Genomic DNA, 24648 nt, shown 5'->3' on the forward strand with positions numbered 1-24648 from the left:
CCCCCCCCCCCCGTCCCCTGAGCTGGAGTAAACTCTGTCTCCCCATGGGGAAGCAGGCGAGGGCTTCTGTTGCTTCGATTGCCTGCCCTTAAGGAGGGAGCACAGGGAGCTTGCTGCTTGATCCATCCCCAGGCCTCAGCCTGAGGCACCTGGGGAAGCCTGAGGGGCAGACAGAGGTGGAGAACTTGGGATACCATGGCTGGCCCACTAAGTGGATCAGCCCTTGGGGTGATCTGGGGGTCACCATTTCTGCAGCCATAAACTTAAATCTCTGTTGGGCCTTTAAGGTAAATCACGGGTTCGTTCAGAGCCTACACAAAGTCAGAAAGGCCTGTGACCTGGGACCCACACACCAGATAATCTATCCAGCCAAACAGCTTCTTGTATCTTTGGTGTCTGTATCTACATATTCAGTTACAAAGTCAGGCCACGCTCAGCCTGGGCACTGCTGAGGAGGATATGGGGCTAAGACCCCACAGGCTGCACCTTTTACAAAGTAACAAAACCCTTTCTGCTCCCACCTCCCAAACCCTGAATAAGAAGCCCACTCTTTGGTTACAAAGCCTTTGGACCCTGTCCCACTCTGAGTCACCCTCCCCTGGAATGGGTTTTATATGTAAAATCAGTTAAAAGAATTGATTTCCTGGCAAGTCTCAATCTTTCAAATATTTCAGCTGGAATTAGGAACGGACTTTTTGACATTTCCTCTTTTAGTTCAGGAGACAAGCATTAGGGCCGGGGAGGCAGAACCCGTCCGGCCACAGCTGTAGCAGGGACAGATAGGACCTGTCACACCAACCCCCACCCCCCTGCCCTTTCCTCCCAGCTATCTGCTCTCCCTCCTTGAGGCATTCTGTCCTGGATCTAGGGCTGATTTCTGTCAGGATGAGAAAAGCTGGAGGGGAATGGGGCCCCTGGCAGACCTGGCACATACTCCCCAGGAGAACTTTCCACTGACTTGCTCCTCAGCTGGGAACAAAGCCAAGGCCAGGGCAACAGCTACCCAAAGGAATGAAGAGGCTGGACTTTGGGGAGGGGAAAGGGGCAAGGGCTGCGTGGACGGGGACTCCGGTGGAACCTCCTGGATTCCCCAAGTTCCCATGCACTTGGGAGAAACAAGGAATGGGAGAGAATCTGATTAAAAGACAGAGATGAGGGTTCCAATCTGGGCTCTGCTACTTGCTTTTGTGTGGCCACGAGCAAATCCATGACCCTGAGACCTCAGTTTCCCCCATTATTAAACGATGAATCGTCTAGATAACTTCTGAAGTCCCTTCCAGCTGGGACAGTGTAAGTTTTATGACTGTCCCCAGCTGGGCCCAGACAGTCTGCCTGCCGACCTCCCAGTGCAACCCTCCACTCTGGCCTGGCAGGCTTCCCACAGCCCTTGCTTTGCTCTTCCCTACCCTTTCTTGCTCAGCTCTTCAACGTGCCCTCGAGAGCCAAGCCTTCACTCATTTGCTAAACCTCAGCCTCTGGTCCTCAAAATCCCACAAGGAGCTTCTCCCTTCTAGGATATTTGGCTTGATTAATGTGAAAGTATTGTCCTGAAGCATGACTCCTTCCATGCAGACAAGCTCGTGTCTCATGTGTCGTCAGTTTCTATTATTTGTACTGGCCTAGGGAGGGAGAGTGTATCTCTTCTCTATTCTGGAGGCAGACTTGCCTTCCCGATAATAACTGGTTTGGGTGTAAGGCAAAGGTTGTTGGTGTGTTCTATGCATCCTGCTGACGGTAGCAGGATGACCAGCCAGCCCACAAGCCATCCCCGCAGCTGACTGCAGACATGGCAATAGCTCAGCTGAGATTTGCTAAGCCTTACCCAGCTAGGCAGAACTTCCCAGCAAATTAAAGAAATGATAAATGACTATATTTTATAAAGCCACTAAGTATTCAAGTAGTTTGTTATGCAGCAAAAGCGAACTGATACAAGCATAAAGCACATGCCCAGAAAGGACCCAAGTGGTGGGCCACACACTGGGTTTTGTTATTATTATAGGAACAGTGCTCAGTCATGGCAGTAGCTTTGGCATGTAGCTCGGAGCCTTGAACATGATGTGCTGAGCACAGGGAAATGATTTATCCAGGAGAGCAAGTCCTTTGCAAAGTGGCCGGGCACCCGAGCCAGGGCAGCTCCAAACATCTTTGTTATGTGGCATGATGTCCTGTTTGCAGGGTCAAGGTCAGAAGAGCGCTCTTCTTCAGTGCTTACATCAACCCTAGGGGCTGGCGCTCTGTCTCCATCGACCCAGGGCTGGCATGGGATTTTAAGCGTGAGAGCATTTTCAAGGTAGAAGAACATTTCTGGATCACTTTCATTTAACAAGCACTGAATGCTGACTCTGGGCAGGCACTGTTCTAGGCACTGGGAACAAAGCAGTATGCCTTTGTGGAGCTTACCTTCCCATGTAATCTAGAAAAACCTTAAACAGGAGGGAAAAAAAGGAATGGGCATAGTTAACCTCCCTGTCGTGGTTTTAAATGTCTACAAATTCTTTGACGCTCCTCTCTCCAAGAGATGGAACCTAATCAGGCTTAATGACTTACTTCTAGCAAATAGAATACAGCGGAAGTAACAGTGTGTGACCTCCAAGGGTAGATCACAAAAGACATTGCAGGTTGCAACTTATGCCCTCCCCTGATCCCTAGCTCTGTGGAAGCCATGTCATGTAGCCACTCAAGCAGCTCTAGGGAGAGGTCCACACGGCAAGGAGCGGAGGCCTCAAGCCAACAGTCCTATGAGCGAGCCATCTTAGAAGTGGATCCTCCAGCCTCAGTCAAGCGTTCAGAGACGACAGTCCCTACCAACATCTTCACTGTAAAAATCATTCAGCAAAGCTGCGTCAACTTCCCAATCCACTGAAACTGTGAGAAGGTAACTTGTTTTAAGCTGCTCGGTTTCGGGGTCATTTGTTACACAGCCAGAGATAACTAATACATTCCCTCTATCCTGTTGCTTTTCCAATTTTAATCCATTCTTCCCTCCTTCATATTCTCCACACACCAAATAACAGGGGAACAAAAGCCAAGATGTAATAAGACAGGGGGCTCTGGGGAACTGAGCTTAGGAGCTCAGTGAACACCTTTGCATTGAAGCGGAGAAACGAAAGCTTGTTGGCAGCACCGAGCTTGCCCCTTCCTTACCTTGAGCCCGGCCATACCTTATTTTGGGTTTCTGCTGCTTCCTAGTCCTGGGTGGGAACTTTGACAGGAGGTTTGGTGGGGGGGTAGTGGGTTAAAGGCAGTTGGCAGGACATGTGGACTCACTTGAGCAGGATCTCATACTGGCCGGCATGCCAAGGCTGCACATCCTTTAGAACCAGCGTGAACACGTCCTCATTCTGTAGCACCTCGAAGTGGCCAGTGTCTTTGGAGAGGGCTTTGCCGTCGCGCAGCCAGTGCACAGTGGGGAAGGGGTCCCCAGCGATGGCACAGGACATGAGGACACGCTGGCCCAGGGAGGTTGTCACTGAGCGGGGCTTGCTGATGAACCAGGGCTGGGTGCCGTCCTGAGGCTCTGGAAGTTGGCAAAGGGTTGAATTAGGGAGGAAGGCCTTTCTTCAGCAGACAGGGTCCACTCAGCTCTCCCTGGTGGTAAACATCAAAGACTGCATGCTACCCAAATAACAGCTGGTCCAGAAATCATTCTTATTGGATATACAGTTACAGCACACTCTTCTCATGGCCAATCTGTCTTGGTTATGTCCCCTGAGGATAATACAGACACAATAATATTGTATATCCAAAGCAAGGGGAGGTAATCTAGCGCACTGGGCTAGGTGCTAATGATCTACATGAGCTGTGTATGATTTTGAGTTGTCACTTGCTTTATGTGTCCTTCCCTGCTCTCTCTTCTTAAATATGGGTTCTCTAAAGGCAAGGACCCTAACGGGCCACAGCTTGCCTCAAAAACTATCACTGCACTAATGTAACATGGTGTGTTAACGACATTTCAGTAAAAGGGAAATAAAGCTATCGCTCCCTAATTGTTAAGTGTATCATAAGATTTCTCTCCTAGCACTCTGTGCCACTTGTCACCAATGACCCAGAGAGGGCAAGGACTTCAGACGGCTCCAGGGAACAGTGCTGCCACTCAGCCAGAGTCTGGCCTTGGAGGCTGGAATGGGACCAGGGGAACACAGGGGCCATGAGAGAACCCAGTAAGCTCAATTGGTTTCCTCACCTCCAAACGGCTTTTGGAGGGCCCACTAGGGCAGCACGGATTTCCAGCCCCCTGCCCCCCACCGCCCGCCCGTACCCTGGCCAGCCCTGCAGCCTCACCTTGTACCACAAGCACCGCCCGGGTGCGGACTTCTCCGGCGCTGTTCCAGGCTTCACAGGTGTACGTGCCCGTGTCCTCCGGGAACACTTCCTGGATACAAAGGCTGTGCTGAGTGCCTCTCTGCTCAAAGTGGAAGTCCTCCGACTCCTGGATCTCATTCCCATCGTGAAGCCAGATGACCTCAGGGGGCGGGTTCCCTGAGGGGGGAGATGGGGAAGGCAGACCCGGCAGGAGGTGGGTTCCCCGGGCCATGTGGCAACTTTGCCCTTAATAGTGTGACACTGTACTAAATACTAACCTCTCTATGCCTCAGTTTCCCCACCCGCAAAACATTCTAACCATATCTTCCTCAGAGGTTTGTTGGGAGGATTGAATAAATTAATACAGTCTCCCGGAACAGCCCACTGGAATAGCAGATTAGAGGGGTGCCTGGGTGGCTCAGTTGGTTAAGCGTCCGACTCTTGATTTTGGCTCAGGTCATGATCTCAGGGTTGTGGTATCGAGCCCCGCATCAGGCTCCACGCTAAGTGCGAGTCGGCTTGAAATTCCCTCTCCCCTCTCCTTCTGCTCCCCGCCAAAATAAATAAATAAATAAATAAAATCTCTAGCAGATTAGAATAGCATCTGGCACGAGGAAAGTGCTCAATGCATATTCGTGATAATTATTTAACAACAGATTTGCGGAAACCAGAAAGGATGGGAAGTGAAAAAAATCAGAATTCAAGCTGCTTGGGAACATGGTAACTGGCTCCCTGGGTGTGAAGCGAATGCGTTTCCCGCTCTGCCCTGCCCCGCATAGTGCGTGCACGTCCAGGCAATGCCATGGTGACCTCGCAGTCACTCCTCTGTCAGTTTTCACCAGGAGGAAAAGTCAGCATCTCATTTTTCTGCCATACAAATGTTGGGTCTGAGGGTGGACACGGGCACCAGCTCGCATGAGTTTCCAAACACAGCTCAGCGTGGATAGCATTTTCAGGTTTTACCAGTCTACTTTCCTTGGCAGATTCTAGCAGTTTGGTGGGGCAGAAAACAATGGCCACCTGTGAGAGGTCCCCCTGCAGTAGCATTGTGCTCTGCTTCCCGACGAGCAAGGCCCCAGGAATGGCTGATGAGGGAGGCTGTGTGGTGTCAGGCTCTCTCAAGGAGAGAGAGTGGGGTCTGCTTCTTTTTTTTTTTAATTTATTTATTTGACAGAGAGATAGCACAAGCAGGCAGAGCGGCAGGCAGAGGGAAAGGGAGAAGCAGGCTCTCTGCTGAGCAGGGAGCCCGGCGCGGGGCTCGATCCCAGGACCCCGGGATCATGACCTGAGCCGAAGGCAGCCGCTTAACCGCCTGAGCCACCCAGGCGCCCCGTGGGGTCTGCTTCTGATGGGTTAGCCAGCATGGGTACGGAGGCTAGGAGCAGAACACCTCTGATTTCTGTCAATTCAAGGAGTGTGGACAGGGGAGGCAGCCAGGCCGAGGCCTGGGACCGTCATGGGGCTGCCTCAGGCCTGTAGGAGTTGGGGGTGTGTGGGGATCCCCGAAAGGGGGAGCCCACTGGTTCTTCCACAGCTCATCTTTATTACTTCTGCAGCTCAGGATGAACTAAAGCCCAGGAGAGTGGCCTCCAGGCTGTCAGGGGGACTGATCAGCGGTCAGCAATGAACAGGGAACTCTGGATATGCTTGGGCACAAGCCGGTTTAGTAAGTCTGTGCCAGCAGAGTCCCCAGGCTTCTCTTGTTGGCCTCTAGCGGGAACTGTGACAGTCCCACTGGGCTGCTGGTCACATGCTCTTGTCACCCCGCCCTGGTTTTAGAAGAACCTCTGCTCTATCTGCTCTATCTTCTCACCTTAAACTTGAAGGGAGCAACAAAGTATCTTCCAAGAGCTGGGAAGCTCACATCAGCTGGTTTTGCGCCAGTGTTCAAAATCTTCCAGCTACAGTAGCCCCATTTTGTGTCCCCACTAATCCCTACCCCGCTAGCTATGGTCATCTTCTTCCTCTGGACCACCGTGAATTAACCTTGAATCCAGAAAATCCTGCCCAGAGGAAGCAGAAAAGAGGGACCAGCAGGCTCCACTTCTTCGGGTCCACTGCCTGACGGTCCCCTGCTGACTTTCTGGTGGGGGGATGATCGGAGCAGGACGTGGGGGAGCAAAGCGCACACGGCAACCCGCGCCCGTTTTCCCATCTACCCCAAGGAGAGAGATGCAGAGACAGACCTGACACCTGGACTGTCATGGTGACCTGGCTTCCATCCATGACTTTGAGGTCGGAGAGGCCCTGCAGGAAGAGGGGCGCGACCGGCTTGCTGGGAGCCGCGGGCAGAGGGTACCCGCTCTTCCTGTCGCTCTTCTTTTCTGTGCGGCAGACAACAGAATGGGGGGCGAACACTCATATATTCATTCGACAAACACAGACTAGAGGACTGCTGGGCACCCAGCTTTGGTGAGGCTTGGGCTTCTGCCAGAGGCTGACTGCTAGCAGGTGGGGCATGTGGGCAGGGGCTGGAGATCACTAGCAACGAGGCAAGGCGAGCCTGTTTCTCTGCTTGGCGTGCCAATGCTCTTGCCTGGGAGCCGGGAAAGGGCCAAGCCCAATTGGGGCTCTGCTTCCTCAGGAGAACGTCAACACCTGCCATCTTAGGAGATTTTTTTTTTTTAATTTCACTCACCTTTTTATAAGGGATATGCTCCCATGGCACCAAATTTAAAAAGTACCAAAGACTATGTGTAGTCTCCCTTCCATCCCTGACCTGTGGCCATCAGGCTCCTCTCCCCAGAGGCAACCAATATTCAGTTTCTTGTTCATCTTGCCAGAGATGGTCTATGTATATAACACACAAGCAAATAGCTATACTCTCCCGTTTTCTTCTCTTAAAGAAATGATAGCACACTCTATGCACTGACTGATGTCTTATATTTTCATTTAACAATATACCTCGATGCCTTTCGTAAAACAGATGTGAAGAGCTTCCTTGTCGTTTTCTATGGCCGTGTGATGCTCTATCACCCTCCCATGAGATTTTAAGTACCTCAAGAAAGCCAAAGACACCACACTCACGAGAGTGACTCAAATGAAAAAGGCCAGTCTACGGCCATCCCACCCTGAGCGCGCCCGATCTCATCAAATGAAAAAGGCCGGCCATCCCAAGTACTGACGTGTGGGCGAGGATGTGGAGCACCGGGACCTCTCACACACTGCCGAGCCACACACGGTACACACCCTTCTGAGAACAGCTTGGTACTTTCTTAAAAAGTTAAACATGCATTTGCCATACGATCCAGTCATTCTGCCCCTGGGTATTTTACACAGGAGAAATGAAAGCACGCCTCCAGACAAAGACTTGTACACAAACATTCGTAGCAGCCTTATTCCTAACGGCCCCGAACTGGAAACAACCCAAATGGCCATCAACAAGTGAATGAATAAAGAGATTGTGCTGTATTTATGCAGTGGGATACGACTTAGTAATAAAAAGAAACAGACTAACAAGAAACACTACAACAGACAAATCTCACAAAAATGACACTGAATAAAAGAAGCCAAAGAAAAAGTATATACTGGATGATTCCATTTATATAAAATTCTAGAAAATGCAAAATCTAGGGATAGCAAGCAGATCTGTGGTTGCCTGGGGCTTATGGAGAAGGATTGTAAAGGGGCATCAGGACACATTTGGGGTTGATGATGATGCTCATTTCTTAAGATTGTGGTGAAGGTTTCATAGGTGAAGGTTTCGAATTAAACACCATGAATATGTGCAGTTTATCGTACATCAATATTATCTTAGTAAAAACTGGGGAAAGAAAGTCTCGAAGGGAGGGAGGAAATATACCAGCTAGTCAAAGACAAAAGCTAGAACCACTCTCTGAGTTCAGGGCTGGCCCACTCACCCCGTTTCAGTTCTCCAGGGAGATGGGGTCACAGATAGGCTTTCTGTTATTCTTGGAATGCTCCCCAAGCTGGGCTTCGACTTGCCTCCTGCGAGCCAGAGGGGAAGGGGCAGCAGAGTGGCTGAGCCAGTGTCAGCTTCCCACACAGGACAGCCCTGGTGCAGGACCAGCTCGTGGCTGCCCAGTCTCTGATCTTGCCCTTTGCCCTGCGAGCCAGGTGGCTTGGACCTTCAATCATTCCGAGCTTTTTTGTTTTTGTGTTTTGGCAGGGGCAGGGGTAGGGAGGGAGAGGGCTAGGATATCTCTAACTTAAACTCTAAGTTTTGGGGGAAAGGGACTCTGGTATTTTGGGTTCTTATTAGCAAGGGACACATATACCAGATTTCCAGAAAGCCAGTAGCCATGGGCATACATCTCCATGGTGCTTTATATACCTGAGAAAAATAGAACTCTAAATTGGCGCTGAGTTTCTAACTTTTGGCACTCAAAACAAAACTGGGCCCGCTGCAGAGCTCTCCAGGTGCAGCCTCTGGGAGTGAGGACGGGAGAGGCAGAGAAGGCTCAGGATGCTGCAGGGAAACCTCCCGCAAGGCAGGAGCATTGTGAAGGGCATGGAGCCAGGGTACTGTACGGTCCGAGACCAGGGGATGTGCTCTTGCGTCCTGGCCGCCGCCTCCGCCCCAGCCCCCAGCATCGCTGCCTTTGTCAGAGGGGCAGCCAGGCAGACTCCCTTGACCCGAGGCCCGGGAGTGGGCTCGGGGAGGTCCAGAACCCAAGTGCAGAGATCTCTTTGCTGTGTCTGGGCTGCAGTGGCCAGGAAAGCAGGCTGCCTCAGGAGAGTTGAGGAATTTCCAGTCCTGCACGGACTGAGGCTTGAGGACAAAATGTTTCTGCCTGTGTAGATTCCCCCCGTTCTGCTCCTCTGCTGCCTCAGCCAGTCCCCGGTTTCAGAGGTTCATGTAGACGGGCATGCCTATGTGCTGCGGGGACATCAGACCCTCCTTGGAGCTGGCGGCGGCCCCTCCTTGGCCCCTACCCTCTCCCAGGTCTGGCCTCGGGCAAGTCATGGCCTCTCTCTGAAGGCTCAGCGGCCTCACCTGTGTTGAGGGTAGTAACGGTATAATCTCAGGAGTTTTAAAGAGAGAACATGTGAACATACTTTGTACGAATGCTCAACACCAACAAGACCTTCCGTGTGAGGCTGACATGGGCGCTGACTCACACCTACCCACTTGGGCTCCATTACTCGTGGGTTATCAGCTGCAAACGAACAGAGATGGGGCCCTCACCCAAGGACTGCAGACTTGTTTTTTTTACATGACACAAGGCAAATACTGTTAGAAATACAAATGTATTGCTTAAAACTCTCCTGGGATATATGTAAAATAATTTTTTTTTAAAGATTTTATTTATTTATTTGAGAGAGAGAATGAGATAGAGAGCATGAGAGGGGGGAGGGTCAGAGAGAGAGGCAGACTCCCTGCTGAGCAAGGAAGCCCGACGTGGGACTCGATCCCGGGACTCCAGGATCATGACCTAAGCCGAAGGCAGTCGCTTAACCAACTGAGCCACCCAGGCGCCCATATGTAAAATAATTTGAGAACAACCTGGCTGCACCCCCTCCAGGAGACAGATGAATGGGATGACTGCTTTGTGGGCGCCTGGCCTGGGAGACATGGAGTCCCCTGGCACCGCCGTCCCAGCCCTGCCCTGTGTTCCCCAGGCCCCGGGCCTGGGAGGAGGGCAAAGGGAAGTGGTTGGGAGTAAGTGTGCAGAATGAACCTGGCCTCAGACCTACAGACTGGGGTCACATGGGATCAGCGTGACTGAGTCCAGGCTAGTGAACGGCTGAGTCATCCCTAGCATTCAACCACCCCAAATTCTTCACAGGGTGAGAAACCAACCAACCCCTCCCACAAACACACTCTGCACTGGGATTAAGGAGCCATGAGGATCTCAGTCTGGGGGCAAGTAGTTTTCTGGAAGCAGCCTGAGAAAAGCAGCCCTCACGAGAATCCTGAGGCCCCAGTCCCAATCCCACCACCCTAGTCTCCCGAGAGGGAGGCCAGGGCGTGCTCAGCTGAAGTGACCTGCGCGAGGTCACAGGGCCAGTCACAGGCAGACCTAGAGCTTGTACCCAGGCCTTCTGACGGCAAGGCCAAGATGTTCTGGAGGCCATCTCTTCCACGGGAAGCAGGCTTCTCTGATGGCCAACTCTCCACAAGGACAGAGGTCTTATCTGCTGACCCACATTCTAGCCTCTAGCCAGGGAGAACAGCGAGCTCAGAGCAAGGCCAAGCCAGGTAAAAAGAGCAAGATGTGCGTACTGCACTTAATTTCAAAGTCAAACAAATTACTCTGTCTCATCTGTGGCCTGTGCGCTATGGCATCCATTTATGCTGGATAAAACAAGAAGACAGATGGTAGGTGGTGTTCTGAACTCACTCGGAGCTCCAGCTGTGTGATCTGAAGCAAGCTTCCCAACCCACAGTGTCATCGGTTCTTGATGCTACAGTGTTGGTAAGTGCAACGTCTGCATCATCAGTATAACGCATGATAAATGCTGCAGGGTTTTTAGATGATTAAAAGAAGCAACATATGTAAAGCAGCTAGAATAATATCTGGCACATAATAAGTATAAAAATACACGTTTTTTTTTTTTTTTCCCCTTTCCTAACCCAACTCACTTTTTTGGGTTGGGCCACCTAGATTCCAGCAGGAGCTCTCCGTCATTGTGTCCGCGCCCAGGCTCACCAGTGCCCCTAGAGAGCTGCACCTCTGGGCCTGTGCTTTAGCTGTCATCTGGCACAGTCCTGCTCTGAAGCAGGGCGAGGGGGCCAGAGTCTGAGGCAAGAGGTCCCCAGAGGCTCAGGGAACCTGAGCCGCCTTCATCTGGGGAGGGCAGGCACTGGCCACAGCACACAGATGGCAAGGGAGGGGTCCACGGGGCCCAGAGACAGATGTGCCACCCTGCTCAAATGGGGCCAGACTAAATATACCCCAGGTTTCCCCACAGCTGTGCTTTCTGCCACTGTGCTGAGACCAAGCCCGGAGAGCGCCCGCTCTCTGAGATCCAGGAAGGGCCGAGCCGCCTGGATGTCCTGGCCCAGAATTAAAGATGGAACGTGAACCCGCCTGTGGTGCCAGTCCTTGGTCCCCTGGCCAGTGACTGTATAGTCACTCACGGACACACTCTGTCATTTAACTGAGTAGCTACTTACTGGGTGCCCTGTTCCATGTGGAGAGAAAGGGAACGGATCAAGCCTGCCTCCGGGGAAAGACAAGACCTGAGATCAGGAATACTTAGGAACACAGTTTGTCGACGACAAGTATGATGCCGTATCCATTAAAGCTAGTGACGGGACTGGAGAATGGGGAGGAGCAGGAGAGAGGACGGGGCAGAGAGGGGATGGATGGAGGGAAAAGGAAGGACCTCCCCGCCTACTGACCCTCTGACGTTTTCCTCCTTGGCCATTTTTGCTCTGTTTTGACTCATCAGCAACTGTTTTTGAAGACTCCTGTCACAAACTTCCACATTAACTTCTTGCTTCGGGGAAGCATAAGTAGCAAACAGAGACCCTGTCAGGGTCCCCGAGCCCAGAGGGGGAGACGTGGGGGTCGAAAGCAGCTGCAGGCCTGGCTACTTCTCTGGGTTCGGTGGGCGGCGCCTTACCCCCGAGCACGGCTTTTGTCCACCTGTAAAGTGGAGGTCATTCACAAGGGGAAAGCGGACTTGTGATGGGAAGGGAATAACTGACAAGTCAGCTCTTCTAACCCATTAGTTTTTTTCTGTCAAAACAATGTTCCTCGGGGTGCCTGGGTGGCTCAGTCATGGGATCGAGCCCCGCATAGGGCTCCCTGCTCAGCAGAAAGCCTGCTTCTCCCTCTCCCACTCCCCCTGCTTGTGTTCCCTCTCTCACTGTGTCTCTGTCAAATAATAAATCTTCAAAAAAAAAAAAAAGTTCCTCGTTAAAAACATTAATTGATGGTTTACAAGACTCACATGAACTGGTATTAACTCAATTATTTTATTTCTGAAAAGCTCTTATTCAGAGAAAGAGCCAAATACCCACACAACAGGTGCACTTTGTTGCCTTTCTCATTAATTCTTATGCAATAACCCGTATAAGCCGTTCCTCAAACCTGGAGACATGAACGAAGCCGTCAGCTTCTCTTGGGCTTGAAATTTAGAAGCATCTGCAGTCTTTGTCCCCATGGCTGGCTGTGATCTCAGCCCTCCTTCAACACTACAATGATCCTCCCGTTCTTCCCTTCTGGGTCCTTTCTTTCCTGTCCACGGGTTGAGCAGGAAAAACAATTCGGGGTTTCTCCTTAGAAGCGCTTTCTCCACCCTTCTCCTTCTATTAGCCACCCTGATTGGATCTGAACTTGCATTAAATACATGTTTATGCTTTGAGGGGCTTACCTTGAAAATGGCCCTCTGCAGGCTCCCAGCTCATTTAAAACTTATTTCAGATTAAAACAAGAAATTGTGGGAAAGTGCTTAAACAGAAGACACAGACACACAAACAGAGACAGGGTGTTGGTGGGAAACACCCTACCATCTAAGGAGCCCCCCAAGGACTCTCCCCTACAGAGGGACCCCTGCCTATTGCTGTCAGGGCCATTTACTAAGTCCCACTCTCAGAGCCTCAGGCCCTGTCCAGCAGCAGCTTCCCGCATCCCTGGATTCACAGGTGACCACCCAATGAAAATGGATGTGGAATGGCGTTCCCCTACTTCCTAACATCCCCTCTCCTAAAGCTTCTCATGCACAGACACACAGACCTCTTGCAAATGCACAGTTGGAAACCACTGCTGAGCTCTTTTGCTTAGTCATTACACTGCAAAATACCATTCCAACAGCAAATCTGATTCACTCCAAGCCTTGTTAGAGTATGGAAATTCAGTAAATCACCAACTAAAGGGGAGCTCTGGAAGCACAGTCCTCCCTTCTTTATTTGGTGCTCAAAATCCAGCACGGTCCAGGGATCACAGACTAGCCTCCTTTCCCTACATGCCATGACTGTTGACTCTTGAGGACTCTTCAAAGGAAGCCTACCTCCACCCAGCCCCTTCCTATTTGCAAGGCATTTATGAAAGGTGTAAATCCCCAGTATTTGACTTCTCTTCCAACAAAAGTCTCTCCTAACCAAATAAACCTACTTGGTGATTCAGCAAAACTTCTACTTCTGTGTCATAAAAAGAGCCTTGCTCTGTTGGCTTTTCTTCCCTCCCACTGACTTCTCTAGAACCTAAGAAGCAAATGGGAATAGAAGTGTGCAAGGTATGTCCACAATAGCCAAAATGTGGAAAGAGCCAAGATGTCCATCGACAGATGAATAGATAAAGAAGATGTGGTATATATATACAATGGAATATTATGCAGCCATCAAAAGGAATGAGATCTTGCCATTTGCAATGACGTGGATGGAACTGGAGGGTGTCATGCTGAGTGAAATAAGTCAAGCAGAGAAAGACATGTATCATATGACCTCACTGATACAAGGAATTCTTAATCTCAGGAAACAAACTGAGGGTTGCTATAGTGGTGAGGGGTGGGAGGGATGGGTGGCTGGGTGATAGACATTGGGGAGGGTATGTGCTATGGTGAGCGCTGGGAATTGTGCAAGACTGTTGAATCACAGATCTGTACCTCTGAAACAAATAATGCAATATATGTTAAGAAAAAAAAAAAAAGAAGATAGCAGGAGGGGAAGAATGAAGGGGGGAAATCGGAGCGGGAGATGAACCATGAGAGACGATGGACTCTGAAAAACAAACAGGGTTCTAGAGGGGAGGGGGGTGGGAGGATGGGTTAGCCTGGTGGTGGGTATTGAGGAGGGCACTTTCTGCATGGAGCACTGGGTGTTATGCACAAACAATGAATCATGGAACACTACATCAAAAACTAATGATGTAATGTACGGTGATTAACATAACAATAAAAAAGAAGTGTGCAAGGAAAAGAACAAAAGGAAACAGTGACGTATGACATTCCCCAAAAGATCTCTGACCAGTAGTGGTAGGGTTGTTGGAGGGGAAGCAGGAATCATTGCAACCACAGCCTTCTGACTGACTCAGAAGTTAACAACCAAACTCTCAATGTAAAGGTACAGCAGCCAAGCCCCCAGTGCTCCCTCCCGATGAGTGCTTGGAAACCACTGTCTCCACCATATGTGCGTAGCATGGATCATATTCTGCTGTTATGGACACAAGGCTGTAATTCTGATGGCATTCTTGACCAAGGACTCCAAGCAAGTAAATGACAGATAAGGCCAACAGTGGGCTGGAGAACTAGACAGTTCTGCCTCTCTAATTGTCCAATTAGTAAAACGAGGCCCCAGTTCTATGATATGGACACATATGTACAAACATATACTCAGAAGTCTTCCTGCGACACGAAGAACCCACATGGTGCACAACCCCGTTTCTGTTGTATTCAAACTATATAAAACTAGAATATTGGTTATAAGATAACACTTATCTGCTTGCCTTCTTAGAATTTAAACGACTTTTGGGTCAGATGTGGTGGGTGGGCTAAGGGTCTTAAGAGACAAAAAAAATTAAAGCCGATGTTTCTCCTTCAATACATTTCTCTTTAGTTAATATAACTATTAGAAATGTTTTCAGTGCTTGTAAGCTTATGGAGGGGAGAGTCCGTACCTGACACCATCGGACAGATTATATAACATCCTAAGTACCTGAGCATAACTTGGGAGAGAGGTGGGGGTGGGAAGCTGTCAGGGCTCCCAATTATCCCACCGAGTGCCTGTCACTAACCTGAGAGTGAACTGGACTTCTACTGATGATCTAAGTTTCATTTTTTTACTCTAGATATCAGTTTCTTAAAAAATTTCCTGACATTTTATGTCCTTAGGTGCCTTTAGGAGGGCCCAGCAAGTCTTCAGTTAAATAAACACCATTAGGCTGAGACACTAAAGTCAAAATGGGCACAGTTAGCAAGTTAGTAGATCTAGTCACTTAAGAATTTTAGCTTTGACAAAGATACTCCAGGGGGAGATAAATTAAAGTATTCTAGCCTGAGGAAGTCTCTCCCCCACCCCAATGACTCTGTCCAAATACACTGAAATATTTACTCTCCCTTGATCTTCCTGGGCTCTGCAGGAATTTGGATTAATCATCCTTTGGTCTCCATCTTGGGTTGGGTTGGTGGGGAAAGGCTTTCATTGCCTGGTTAACTATTGGGGATTTTTTTAATCCTGGGGTGGGGGGAGGACAGAAAGAATATTTGTTGAGGGACTCTTGAGAGCTAGCTGGTGGGTTTCTTGCATACTCCAACAACCACTGAGCCCCCAGGGAAGTCAAGAGGTAGAGGGACGCCCTGCTGCACGTCTAGGGAGGCTGCCTACCGCCATGTGCTTTCATCCATTCCCTGAACACCTGCTCACATAGCAAGCCCGGATCCATGTGCAATGATGAGTAAGACACGGTCCCTGCCTGCAGGGAGCTTACAGTCTCACAGGGAAGACAATTAAACAAGCAATTAGAGTGAAATCCCACAGTTAGAATAAAATGTGGGCTACTTCCCTAGCGGCCCTGCCTGAGGTGCCCCTGCCTCTCTCTGAACTCATTCTCACCTTCCTCCAGCCACCCTGGTTATCTGGCTATTCCTTGAATAGGCTGACCTTGCTCCCAATTTTAGGGCCTTTGCACCTGCTGCCCCTCCCGCCTGGAGCACTCTTTCTCCAGCTCACTGAAGTCTGCTCAAAAGTCCCCTCCACCTAGAGCCTTCCGTCACCACACAATGTCCTCACCCATCCTCCAGAAGGATCCTTTCCACCCTTCTCGGTCAGTATTTGATTAAACTAGGTGCTGATTATGGTGTGTCTCCCCATCAGAACGCACGCGCCAGGAAGACGGAGCTTGTCTGTCCTGCTCACTGCGGCCTCCCCAGAATGATGTCTGGCCCAAAGCAGGGGCTCAGTACAGATTTGTTGGAAAATAAGCACAATGATAAGGGAGGCTCCCAGGGAGGGCTTCCTAAAGGAAACGACATTTGTTGGGGAGAGAGGCAGATTTTGGAGAAAGGGGTTGCAGAGGAGAGGAGACAGAAAGCTGGGTGAAGTGGCCGCAGAAATCACATCAGAGTGCTGGGCCAGCGATTTCTGGATGATTGCAAAACCTTGGCAAAAGGCTAACGAGGTGAGAAAGAGCACCCACACCTGGCGTTCTGCGGAGCATCGCCGGGATTCTCCACTGAGTGTGCCTGCAGCATGGCTGCCCTGGAAACGGCCCCCTCCCGGGAAAGCGGACAGCCAGGGCGCCCTGCTCAAGGGCGCCCTCTCGTGGCCACAGCCCCTACAATGGGGTCCTCCTCAGACTCTAGTGTCTGCGGGGTGCCTCCCTCCTTCTAGGATTCTGGGATTCTCGCCCTTACTAAAAGCAAACTAACAGGCACACCGATGGACAGACAACCTCCCACCCACTGTGGCAAAGCTGGTCCTTTGGTAAAACCACTTAGACTTGGCATTTTGAACGATTTTACCTTGTGTAAAATTTGGGGGGGGGTCCGTTGGACAATCATCACAACCGCACACACTGAGCCCTTCCTCGGTTCTGAGGACATGGCGTGTATTTATTAACTTAATCCTCAGTACTGGGGACTGTGACTATCAGTGTCCCCATTGCACAGAAGAGGAAGGCGAGGCCCGGGGGGTGGAATGGCACCCCTGTGGCCAAGCGAGCTGGTGGTGCAGCAGGATGCACTCCCGGCCAGTCTGCTCCATGGCCAGGATGGGACTGGGGCTGGTGCCACACTGAGGGTTAACGGAAAGGCCAGGCCTTGGGCAGCGACGGAGGGGCCGGAACCATGCTGGGTACAGTAGGAACAAACGTCTCTCCTGCGGTCGCCCCGACCCCTCAGCCGCCCCCAGAGACCTGGAGCCCCAGGAGCTGCCAATGAAGTAAGAAAAACTCCACGGCTGAGGATGGTGCAGGACACGGCCTTGAGCTGCCCGAGCGCCTTGGGGCAGGGAGCCAGGGGGAGTCACTGTGCCAGGCTCAGCCCACCTCGCTCCTGTGCAGACAGCCCAGCCCTGCGGCCCGCACATGTGGCCACGTCTCTCAGCCTGCTTCACCATTTATGGTATCTAAGCCTCTGTTTGGCCTTCACAGGCCAGCAAATCCCCACACCGGGAGGGAGTTCTCACTCACGCAGGGCTGTTCTCAGAGAAAACCCAAAAGGTTCTGGCAGAGTTCTTGCTGGGGACCTGTTTCGGCTTTAAAACACGCTTGGATGGGCAGTCACCCAGGCCCTACTACTCCCACAGACCTGGGGACAAGGAGGACGCCCCCAAAGACTCCTTGATCCTTCATCTAGGGACCCCCCCCCCCCCACCGAGGGACTATTAGCTCAACTGGGTCTCTTTAATCCAATCTAAACCCAGGCAAGTGGGGACAAGCACTGGATTAGCAGGGCCACTGGCTGAAGCTAGCAGGGAGAGAGTCTTGGGCAACAGACCCATCACATGTCACTCTGGCCCTCTTGCCCGCTACTAGGCTTTGGAGTAGGCCACGTGGACCTCCAAGGAGAGCCCCCTGTTGGGAAAGTGAGGGCTGCTCCCCTGGCCCAAAAAGATGAAGCTCAGATCTCTTCTTGTTTCATTATCACAATTTCCTGAGGCCCCTTATTGAGCCATGAAAGGAGATCTGTGGGGACAAAGAGGACAGCTACGTCAGCCACAATTCTGGCTGACCGATTCCCAGGGGGCCAGAGTCAGGCTCCCACCTGGGTGTGAACAGCTTCCTGGAAGGAAGAGGAGGCAGGTGAGGACTCCATGCCAGAGCACTTCAGAGAAACGGGGGAGGCCCGGGAGTGTACCCCTTCTTGGCAGAGAGCGTCACAGAGCCAGTGTCAGCACAAGGGGTGACACTGCCCAGCCTCCAGGGCTCAGGCTCCCCCTCTGGGCCGGTGGATTCACACTCTGGAACAGGGCAGGGCATAGGAATGAGCACAGGCTTGGAGTCACGAGGATCTGGGTCTGAAAGCCCAGTCTGACTTACCAGCTTGTGTGTTTAGGCAAGTTGCATAAGCTTTCTGAGACCTCCAGACCCTTTCGTCTAAAATAAGGGCAAGCAGGGAGCGTACAGCCCTCCCCACGGCTGTTGAGGTCTAAATGAGAAAGTATTTAGTGCTGTACCCAGCACATGATTTTCCCCTTGTGCTTTTCAGTGAAACCAGGTCCTGTGGCTGCCCAGAAGGCAGCTGCTCACATTATTGGGAGACTCTCCCCACGAGACCTGAACCCTGGGGGACAGAGGGAAGAGACATGGTCTCCTGCCAGCATGCTGGGAAAGCAGAGCCCCCAGGCCCCAGCCACACACAGGAGCGGGGGCCCAAGCCTGGCGGGGAGGATGGGGAGGCAGGCTTACCTGGACACCCTGGCCCCAGGGAGCATTCCCTGGGCACTGTCACCATGCCCGCCGACCCCACAGCCCAGACAGCTCTGTCTCGAGTGCCGTGACTCCCCTGGAACTTCCTGGGACTAAGGGCTTGGCGAGGATCAATGGATGAGCATGATAATCAGATTACTGGACACCAGGCTGCTGATGTATGAAAACCAGCCTAGGCTGGTGGGGAGGAGCAGGGTCAAAAGGAAAAGGGGAACAACCTGGGACCCTCTCGAAGCCTCAGTACCAGCACTCTGTTACCCAGTGGCCCCCAGCATGGGAGGTGGCATTTGTGAGACCCCTAAGTCCTAAGGGGGTATGTGAGTACTCCTCCTGGGACATCTTTCAATGTGCGAGGACTTCTTCCTACCACACTGGAAGCTTCTTGAGCCAAGGGAGCCCTTGCCTCTTTCTCCTGCATCTTCCCTCAGCCCTGCTGGGGTGAGGGGGTGGGGAACGGGCCTTTGCCTTGTCACTGTGGACCTCCAGAGGCCATTTCCTCCACCTGCCTGCCTTCAGGTGCAGTGTGCTCTTTCTCCCAAGCAGATGTCTGCAGCAAAGGTGCTTCTAGAGAGGTGCCCAGAGGCTCCTACCATGGACAGTGACCCGGGCGCTGCAGGACACCTGCCCCACGGTGTTCTTGGCCAGACAGGTGTAAGTGCCATCATCTTCCGGCAGGGCGTCCTGGATGTGGAGCTCGGCCACACCGGCCTCGCAGGATGAGTGAGCGTACTGGATGGGCTGCTCTGTGGAGGGAAGCACAGGAAGACTCAGGCCAGGGGGCTCCCAGTGCTGGGGCTACTGCTGTCATGTCACCATGCTCGCTCAGATCCACTGCGGGCTGACGACGTGTCAGGCCCTCCCCTAGCCAGCTGGACAGAGAAAGCAGGTGTTCGGGGGGGAGATGGAAGAGAGGCAGTGGTTGTTGGGGTGCAGGAGCGAGGCTGGGGCTGGAAGGACTGTGGGGAGAGATTCTGGAGGCATTTCGAATGCAGGAGGGAAGGGGGCAGAGTTCTCTGCATTTTGTTTAAAGAAACAGTCCCCACATCCACAGCCTGGACTCCACAGAATTCTGAGCCTGGAAAGAATCTTACAGGGTCATCTGGCCCATAGCCCAGCCTCAGGCACAACAGGCCTCACCCAGACAACAGGAGGCTCCTGGCTCCTTTTAGACGTCTCCAGAAATAATGATTCCATTTCCCACTGCAGATATTCATCAGAAAGCAAGTGTGTGACCTCAACCTGATGCTGCAATTAGGTGCATTTTAGGGTTCATGGAAAAGATAAATATGGGAAACTAAAAATGACTCTGGCCCCTTCTTCCCAGAGTCCCTAACACGAGAGGCCCTTTATTCAGGTCACATAAAGCCCTGCATGGAGATAGAAGTGCATGCTATGAACTTCAGTGGTTTCCTTAATGCTGTATGTCCCTGGGACTTTATCATTCCAGGATGTGAGCTTTCACTTCCAGGAAAAAAAAAAAAAAATCTCATTACTGAAGATTCTGGCCTCAGAGCAGGAATGTGTCTGCTTACCATATAGGAAGCGACTGTCAGTTTCTTCCCTTGTCAGGCCCCAGGGTCCTGGTTTGCACTTCATAAAATTGGGGGTGGGCAGTGAGGGGAAGGAGAAAGTACAGAAAGAAGTCCTCTCCCTGCAGTGCAATGTTTTCTTCTGCACATAGCAACACCTCGTGTCTCCATGACAGTTTGCAGAGACTGCCAAGCAAGCATGTCATAGGGCGGGAGGGAAGAGATTCTGCCCTTCATAAAGGTGGGGCTGGGAGCTGGGAAAGGCAGGGGACAGGATCGGGCTACTGAGAGGACTGAACACTGCTCTTCGCTTTTTGTGGGGAAAAAAAAAAAAAAAAAGACACTCTAACACCTCTCTTCCTTGAGAATACCAGTACATTTCATGACTGCCATCAAAGTGCTTCTGCTGTCGAAATGTGCCAACATAGTGTTTAAGACCTCTTTTGTTACTGGAGCATAACTCATTTTGGTCCTACACACATGGGATAGAATAGTGGCCCCAGAAAGGAGTTGCTGGCTCAGGGCACTCAGAATTGGGAGACACGGAACTCTCCCTGGCCAGAGACTGGGACGACCAGATGGTTAGCAGCCAGGGGAACTTGAGCACGATCGCCCTCTAGTGGCAATGGTGTGGAAATGCCAAGATTGACCAAGAATTAAAAAGGTGGGGTAGCTTTTCCAGGTCCTGAGGGGTGCAGACCAGGGATCAGCAAACTACTGCTCACGGGTCAAATCTGACCTGCAGCCTATTTTTGTACAGCCTGAAAGCTAAGAATAGTTGTTACAGACTTTAAATCGTTGAAAAAAATCAAAGGGAAAGTATTTCGTGATCTGTGAACACTGTATGAAATTCACATTTCAGTGTCCATAAATAAAGTTTTATTGCAACACTGCCATACTTATTCATCTACATATTGTCTCCGGCTGCTTTTGTGCTGCCACAACAGCAGAGTGGAGTTGTTGTGACAGAGACTGTATGGCCAGCAAAGCTGAAAATATTTACTATCTGGCCTTACGGAAAATGTTTCTTGACCCCTGGTCTGGACTCTGAGCCAGATGGAAGTGAAACTCTCTTACTCAGATCCATTACTAGTCTTTAACATCCGTGTTCTGTTCCAGCTGCTAGGAGGCTGCCTCTTTGTAGTCAGTCACGGGATCCGACAGAAGCTCTGTCCATAGTGAGGGGTGGAAGGAAGGGTGACCTCAATTGTCACTTATTTGCCCAAGAAGATGACACACAGGAAGACTATATGCACCTTCTCTCACTGACCAGAGATAATCTCTAGCAAAGCCTAAGCAAACTATACCAACTGGGAAGGTTCACAAGTAACACGTCAATAGTGTAGAAACGGCTGGGGACTATTTGGTGCATAGGTGACAGGTGCTGTTGTCCCTTAAGGAGCCTATTCGATCAGCCCTGAGAGCTGGCTGAGGTCCCAAACCTTCTGTTCCAGCCCATCTCCTTACTCATAAAGAAGCTGATGCCCGGAGAGGTGAAGGGGGGTGTCCGAGCTCCCCCTTCATGGCAGAGACCCCTAGATGGCAGAGAAGGCTAAGTGCCCTGGTCCCCTCACTGGCAGTCCTCCTTCATCCTCCCTGTGGGTCCCCAAAGCAGGGGTTTCCAAAGCAGACCCTGCTCAATGCCATCAATTTGATGGACTGTTCTCAGTTCTAAAATTAGAGTCCTCCCATACTTTTGGAATCGAAAGGCTTTTTTACCGAGAGAAGAGTGATCATATATGATAACTAATTTTTTCAAAAGGCCTTACTTGGCCAAAAAAAAAAAAAAAAAAAGTTGGCACGTCTCTATAGGACTATAACATTACAACAAATTACTTGTCTATGAATCCCAAAACCAACTGCCACTAAATGAAAGGCGAGGTTCCAGGAGTAACTTCTAGTATGGTTCACTAATTTGTTCATTTGTTCATTTATTGACTCAACAAATATTTACTGAGGGCCTACTACGAGCCTGGCCACATAAATGAACCAAACTGCCTGTGCACCCATGTACATTAGCTGTTTTATATAAAGGATCTAATGTACTTCACAACCACCACCCTGGGAGGCAACTGACGTTATTCATGTGTTGCAGGAGCTCAAGGCTCAGATAGGAATAGCAACTTGCCCGGTGTCCCTGGCCAGGCGATAGCAGACGCCACAGTCCCGTGAGCTCTCTGTACCCTGTAGGTTCTGAGGGATAAATGGGGCAAGCCAAGTGAGAACGCAAGCAGGGCCAAAGGGCCCAGGGGCCGAGAGCGGGGGGGAACTCACCATTGAGCAGCCAAGTGATTTGGGGGACCGGGGTCCCCTGCACAGAGCACTGCAGCACAAAGTCCTGGCCCTCGACGACAGTGCAGTCCTTCAGGACCCTGGAGAATGAGGGTGCCACCTCCGTCGCGGCCAGCCCTGCAAGGGCAGAGGACAGACAAGCCATCTCAGACCACAGTTGATGTGCTCTGCTGAGGCCCTGCAGTCACCCCGAGCCTCGCGGGCAGATGCACCCAGGGTTCCTCAGGAGCCTGGCTTGGAGGCAGGCAGCACCACGGGTGTGGAGACCTGGAGCCTGAGGCCGAGAAAGCAGCAGGGGCTTATTCACGGTCACAAAACAGACCAGGTCTGGGAATGCTCAGGACATGGGCCTGCCCCCTCTCCTCTGGGTCTCAGGCACCTCCTATCCTGGCTTGCCTTTTGCTGTCCTGGAGCATCTGCAGAGCTCCTTCTTCCCTGCTTTCCTGGTCCCCCTGTACTCCCCAGTGCCCCTTCTGTCCTTTAACACATCCCATCGGACCTGCACAACCTTGAGAATATCTTTGTACTTGCAGCGACAATATGCCCACCGGGGAGGACATTTCAATTTTAAAGCGTTATTTTTTCCAATTCCAAGACTGGATCAAATGACAGAGACTCACATGTGTCCTAGTTTTCCAACCTTGGCCAACAGCTCGGGACTGCTGGGGGCCTGGGACTATGCATTACTAAATTCCCTCAGGATTCTGATGCATATTTTCGTTGAGAACCACTGAGCTGAGCTTTCCAGAAGCCCTCTACATTGGTGGGCTGGGGAGCATTTTGTAGTCTGGGGGGGCCTTAACTAAGAGCAATAGGGATAGATCGTCTCTTCCACGAGCAGAACACGCGGCAGAAACATCAAGGTGGCTGGCAGCCGAGAAGGGGGAAGGGATTTGGTGATTAGAAGAGGCCTCAGCGGTGCCTTTCAGGAGACGCTATCCCATGCAGTGGTGAGGGGTTTAAGGACAAAAACTGGTACAGGAGGGCTTACTATGTGCCAGGGACATTCCCACATGTGACTGTGACAGGGCATGAGGTCGCTTTCTTCAACTCGTTTTATAGACCAGGTTAGTAATTTCTCATAGTCCAGCCCAATGGCGAAGGCAGGCTTTACACCCCGCTCTCTGACTCTGCGTCCCCACTTCCTCCTCCACACCGGAGCTTCCCTACAGGGAGAGGAGGCTGGGGGAGAGCAGCTCAGTCAGAACAATGGGGCATCTGATTGGGACTGGCACTGAGGAAAGGGATGGACAGACTACCTCGAGAGCTGTGGCCACCTCTATCCCTTTTCCCAGCCAGCGTCACATTCCCTCACAGGGAAATGCCTTTGGGAGCCACTGAAAAAATATGGACTTCCGTGTCAAACCAACATGGGTTAGAAATATGCTATCTTTTACCAGGCATGTGACCTTGGACAAGTCATTTAACTTCATCACAGCTCGGTATTCCCACCTGGAAAATGGGTGTGACTACAATTATCTCCTCAGACCACTGGGATAACTAAATGGATAAAAGGATATAAAATGGATAACTAAATGCTTTACCTCTGTAAAGCATTTAGCACAAAGCCTGGCACACTGAGCAAGCTTTTGTGGAGTGTTAGCTGTTACCATCAAATGGAAGCTGGGCATCGAGACTAGACCTGCAGTGAGTTTGGGGGTGAAAGACAGTGGAGAAATAGAGTGGGAGCTTAAGGGGCCACTGAGAAAAAGGCAGATTTTCTTTCCGTTTTCACCAGAGCATGATAATAGGGATCAGGTGGCCTGCATCTTGGCGAAGTCATCCGGAAAGGTTTTAGAACAGTCAGTATCTCCAGGAGGGAGAGGGAGCCCAGAAGTACTTTTGCAATGGCTGAGTAAGGGCTCTTGAAAATCCGCTCCTCCATACAAGAAACAAGAACACTGGCAAAAACAGTCGAAATCAACTTTTTCAGAACTCTGGAAATTAACCAAAGGCTTACAACATTCTGAAGAGCGTGCATTCAAAAACAAACAGCTAACGTTGTAAGAAGAGCAACGCTGGCAGCCTGCTTAATTCCCATCCTGTTTGCCCCAGCTCTTGTGGCAGCTTTGGAGACCACATTCTCTTTCACCCCCAACTTGCTGCAAGTATAGTCTCAACGCACGGCTTCCATTTAATAGTAATAACAACCACTCCAACAAAAGCCTGCTGGTTTTCAACCTTTGGCGGACCTGATGCCATGTGTCTGTCCCCTGCACAGAGCCTGGGATGATGAGGCTCAGGTGCTT

General features: G+C 51.1%; 1 protein-coding gene across 1 annotated transcript in view; it reads right to left on the minus strand.

Moving 5' to 3' along the window:
* Positions 1–24648, minus strand: part of MYLK (myosin light chain kinase) — a 202885-nt gene that overhangs the window by 89011 nt on the left and 89226 nt on the right. The window contains 5 exon segments of the mRNA XM_044919769.1: positions 3268–3517; positions 4282–4479; positions 6489–6626; positions 19169–19321; positions 22382–22516. Coding sequence (XP_044775704.1) covers positions 3268–3517; positions 4282–4479; positions 6489–6626; positions 19169–19321; positions 22382–22516 — 874 coding nt within the window.

This window comes from Neomonachus schauinslandi, chromosome 1 (assembly GCF_002201575.2).
Source record: "Neomonachus schauinslandi chromosome 1, ASM220157v2, whole genome shotgun sequence".
In the NCBI taxonomy this organism is placed as follows: Eukaryota; Metazoa; Chordata; class Mammalia; order Carnivora; family Phocidae; genus Neomonachus; species Neomonachus schauinslandi.